We start from the raw sequence: 5,103 nt of genomic DNA on the forward strand, positions 1-5,103 counted from the left end.
ACGGGGTAAGTACAGTAGACATTAGAGGCCTGGGAAAATGTACAGACACCCACATACAATCAGGAGACTCCCTCCAAAAGTGCTAAGCTACTAAAATGTCATGACATCTCTGAGCTTCAAATACAATTCCTTAATGACACATTTGCCATACAACCGTAATAGTGTACATTTATATGAAAATACAGTCCATGTTATATATATATATTTCTATTTTAGAACAATAAAGCACAGAACCAGATTTCTCTCGTCCACCAACAGCTTTCCAAAAATAGTCTGTACATTGCAGTGTTTTGTCAATTTCTTAAAGGGGAATAGCACTCGAGTGAGGATTTCACGTTATGATTTAGGACAGTGCAGCCTGTCTCTCCCAAAGCCGGCAGCCTGGAAACCAAGACTCCTATTTGTCATGATGTAATACAGATGTACAGCGTGGAGATCCCACATTGACAACTGTGGAGGCGTGGAATGTTTGTCAGAGTTACAGTACTTTTATATCCGTGTCGGCATTATAGGCTCTAAACTAGAAAACGTGAAATCTTCTGGGTGTCGTCACCTTTTCAAATGCATCCAAATGCTAAATTTGTAGCTGGACATTACATCACTGAATACGGACTTGTTTTCGGTTATGTGAGACAATAGCGAATATTCACTGATAAAGACTGAACTGTCCTAGGGTGTAGGAATAATATATTTCAAAGTAAAAAAGAATAAAAAAAAAAGATTCAGTGGTTTCCCCCCTCAAGAGACAACTGCATGTACAACAGCAAAAGTTCACTCAAAAAAAGAGTGCTGCAAGTGAGGGCTGAGGGGATATGGGGGGGGGGGGGGGGACAACAATAAAATAAAATTACTATTAAAGCTTCCTTCACCTTATTTTAATGTAAAACATTTCTCCCTTGCAAATGCAGGTTGCCATATTTAGGTATGACACACCTCACATACACCCAAACAGATACAAGTAACAAAACAAAAAGGAAAACTTGGAACACACACATAATAAAGCTACCCTTTTTGATGTTCAGTCCTCGTCTGTGACAACTTCTTTTTACATCATAGTTCAGTGCAAAATACGAGTTTACAGAACACAAAGAAAATGATAGGCAGCTACAGTAAACAAAGACGACTCTGCTCGGCTGACCCGCAGCGGTAACGGTGTGTTAACTGACAAACCTGGTGTAACCCAGCTTCCTCATCACGCTGCCACACGTGTCCTCTATCAGTCTGATGTCCTTTCGAGGCATATTCTGTTTCCATATATTAATGTTAGCTGGCGATATGTCTCCCTCGTACATTAGGTTATACAGGTTGGTGGATGTGGTGAACAGGAGTTGGTTGAGGGCTGCGGGTGATACGGGGACCCCCAGGAACGTGTGTATTCTCTCAGCTGTGTCCTGGGGGAAGACAACTACATCCTCAAACCTCACCCGGAGGTAGGCCTCCGCTGGGAGACTCTCGCTCACCCGCAGAGCTGCAGATGTGTGAGCCAGCCACAGATGGGCCAGCAGCAGGACAGCGTTGCTCTCCGCACGGGTCAGGAGCCTCTGGATCATTCTGAATTCCGGCGCCACATTTGGACACCCATCACGGATCCCGGCGTCCTCCTTGAATATCAGGGACAGGTGCTGAGGGATGTTCTTCAGGGTGTAGAGGCTGGGTTTGCTGTTATACAACATGAGATAAATCCACGCCCGAGGGTCTCGTACCAAATAAATGGTCCTCAGAGAGGGGCCCACAGCCTCCTGTACGAAGGGCAATTTGAGAGCCCAGCTCCCGCTCCTCATGTTCAGGACCACGCGGGCGTTGGGGTACTCGATGACATGCCGTCTCATCTCCCTGACGTACTCCGCGTCTCTGTCCAGACTGGCCCTCAGCTTGCCCTTCAGCTCAGCCGCTGGTTCTCTCCTCCTGGCCCTCTTCCTCCTGTCTCTGGAGGGCCCGGCTCTCAGCGGCTGTTTGATCCTACTGCCCTCCGCCAGCTGTATGTTCTGCAAGTGCAGCTTGGTGTTGTGGACCAGCGAATGCAGCCAGCCCTGGATGATTTTAAAGCGTCCACGCGCGGCGTCCGCCTTTGACCACTCGCAGGCGTCCACCAGGGAGTCGAACTCGAACTCCGTCTCTGGGATGTCCAAGTGCTCCGTGGGAACTCGTATGTAGACAAAGTCGGAGCTGTTGTAGAAAAGGTGCTTGAGTATCTCAGAGCCGGACCCGGGCAGGGTTGTGATGATGACGGTCGGGAGGGGGAACTGATGCTGGTCATAAAGTCTCATTTGTTTGTTCGCTTCAGCGTCTGCGCCGACGCCTTTCCATTTCACCCCACAGAGGAGCCGATCGCAGCTGTTGGACACAAAGAGCAGCTCGGCTATCCACAGTAGGAGCACGGAGAGGAGCGAGTAGCGCATCAGCCTGCTGAAACAGACATAAAACTTCCTCTGCAGGGTCAAAAATCCAATCGCCACACAGAGAATAACTCCTGCTATCACATTGACTGTGAATCCAAAATCAAACAGCTGATTATCTGTGCTGATTTGTTTAGGAATGATCTGTGTGCCCAGGCCATAACGGGTGATTTGATTTCTATCCTCCACTTTACAATGCCCCCCAAATCCTAAATAACTTAGCCTGGCTCCTATGTCTTTGTAATTAGTCGCAATGGAAACTATTTTCTCAGTGTTATTTATGATTAAGGAAAGCCTCACTCCGTTTTTGCTGTTGTCAATGAATCTACAATTTGACACTTTGACATATGGTCCGTGCATCACGTAAGCTACTCTGCCGACTGTGCCTGTCATCGGAAAAGTGACATTGACATACTGCGTCCATCTTTTTTTGAACTCGGCCGCCTGCTCCGCCTCCTGTATCCTGGTGTCGGGGCTGTGACCCTGGGCATCAAACCAGAACATTTTATAATGGGCGTCCCACACGTCCATCAATGCCCCATTGTACTTGTCCATGAATTTAAAGGGGACATACTTAAAGTCAATGTCCAGGTTGTGGAAGAATGCGCTGAGTGAGTTAATGGGGGAATTGTCTAACTTCTCGACGTGGTCGAGCACCAGCAAAGTCTGGGAGTTGAGCAGAACCAGAGCTCTGTACACGCTCTTCAGTCTCATGGCTGGGGAATAAGCCGCCACCGCCTCCCCGCTCACAAACATGGTGTCTCTGTGCGAGGAGGCAACGATCACCTCTCCTGCTGCATCTCCCACCCCTTCATCAGTCCATCGCAGCCACTTGGCACACTCCCCCAGCTGGCCCTCCCATGGACCGTTACACTGGCTGGTGGGAGACGGGCCGAACACTAACACATTGTTCAGATAGCTATACTTGGGACCATAAAGTGCCTCAGACACAAATACCTGGCCGTTAGGTGCAAAAGTGAAAGAGTTCTGGTCTGGGTGCTCGTGCCCTGGGTTGAAGCTGTTCCAGCCATCCACCCAGGAGTACGGCTTGTCGTGGACAATATCGTACACCGCACGGCCACCAAGCTTCCCAGATTTAAAGGAGACAAATGTGTTACCCTGGCCGGTGGGAAGTCCTGCTCCATATGTCACCACACCCCAGTTGGAAAAAATGTGCATCCTGGCCTTGCCAAAGCCATGTGGAGGCTGTGGCGTGAGGTGGGCATTGTACCAGATGTATTCTGTGTGGAGGGTGGTCCAGCGCTGGGCAGAGGACTGGCCCATGGGACCATCCTTGGGCCTGTGTTTCCTAATCTGCTGAGCTAGCCAGTTCCCAGTTCCATTTTTCATAATAAACGTGTCAAGGAAAACAAGTTGGCTCTCTGGCCCATAGAACCAATTGTAGTTGGAATCTGCTATGCCAACCGTTCTCTGGAAGCCTGGCAACAGGGTGGCGTAATAGAACCAGAAATGTCCCCGCAGCCAGTTGTTCTGCATGTTGTCGATGCTGAAGTGACGCTGCGCTAAAAAGACATATTGCGTGATGGACTTGGCTGTGTAGCTGCCGTAGGCTACTCCCTCGTCTAGTGACCCGTCGACAATGTGGTTTAGGAGAAACATGGTCTTCTCCATGTAGTTCACCGCCACCTGCTTCCAGATCATAGGCTCCTGGTCGTCGTGCGCCCCCACCACTATTGCGCCAGTCAGGACGGCTAATATATTAGTGGTCTGGTGGTTCTGGAGGTACTGCTTCCCCCAGCCCCTGTACTTGGACAGCTCGTACAACTCCTCTGTCTCAGAGCGGATTCTCCTGAGGTAAATGTCCCGCCGCTGCTTGTCCAGATACGAGTAAACAAAGTCATAGGCGGTGGCAAACCCGGTGAGGGAGTGTGCCATGGGAACCTCATCGTTAGGAGCACTGGTCACCTTCCAATTTGGATACTCCGCCATCCTATCCATATACTTAACGAGAAACTGCAGGGCACCGGAGTCCTCTGGGCACAGCACACAGTAGAGTGCCAGGGACGGCAGGTTGTTTCCATAAATCTCATTCCACTTGCCGGTAAAGTCCTCGTGCTTCACGGGAGGCAGGTAAAAAGCCACATTCGACAGCATGGCGAGGACGGCCGCCCGGATGACTTTGAATATCTGGCTGTGGGTGGTAGAGGACTTTTGCCTTAAGAGTAGTACATCCACTTGGTTAAAGTATAGGTTAGGGTGGGAAGCGGTGGACTGAAGCTTCCTCTGCTCCACCACTTTTCCCTGTGTCAGCTTGACCCGCGGCAAGTTGTCTGTGAAAATATCCTTGTCTGAACCATTGAAGACCCCAGAAAAAGGGCTCCCCACTCCGAGCAGAGACATCATGAATACAGAATATACAACCCAATTGATAGCCATGGTGCAAGAAATGTTTTTGTTCATATTAGGACAGACTATACTGCATTTCTTTTTCTTTTCTTTTTTCTTTCTTTTTTTTGCAATTGCTTAGCTGCTGGTTTTCATTGGGGGTTGTAGTATTACAATATTCGAGAAGTCCAGATGTAACTTCAGGAAACTGAGTCCATATGAATTATAGTTTGATATTTTGGTCCATAGAACCTACTCACTCAGATATGCAATATCAACGTCCATTGCATTGTGGTCAGGAAAAGAAAACGAAAAGAAAACTTTACACTAACTCCATTGTGTCAGAAATCCATATTAGAAC

General features: G+C 48.7%; 1 protein-coding gene across 1 annotated transcript; it reads right to left on the reverse strand.

Moving 5' to 3' along the window:
- Positions 1–757: 757 nt before the first annotated feature.
- dselb (dermatan sulfate epimerase like b) lies at positions 758–4,888 on the reverse strand. Its single transcript, XM_084325676.1, has one exon. The coding sequence runs from the start codon at positions 4,815–4,817 to the stop codon at positions 1,158–1,160; it is 3,660 nt and encodes a 1,219-aa protein (XP_084181802.1). The 5' UTR covers positions 4,818–4,888; the 3' UTR covers positions 758–1,157.
- Between the last annotated feature and the right edge of the window lie 215 nt (positions 4,889–5,103).

Source organism: Notolepis coatsorum (genome assembly GCF_963971535.1).
Source record: "Notolepis coatsorum genome assembly, chromosome: 12".
Lineage (NCBI taxonomy): Eukaryota > Metazoa > Chordata > Actinopteri > Aulopiformes > Paralepididae > Notolepis > Notolepis coatsorum.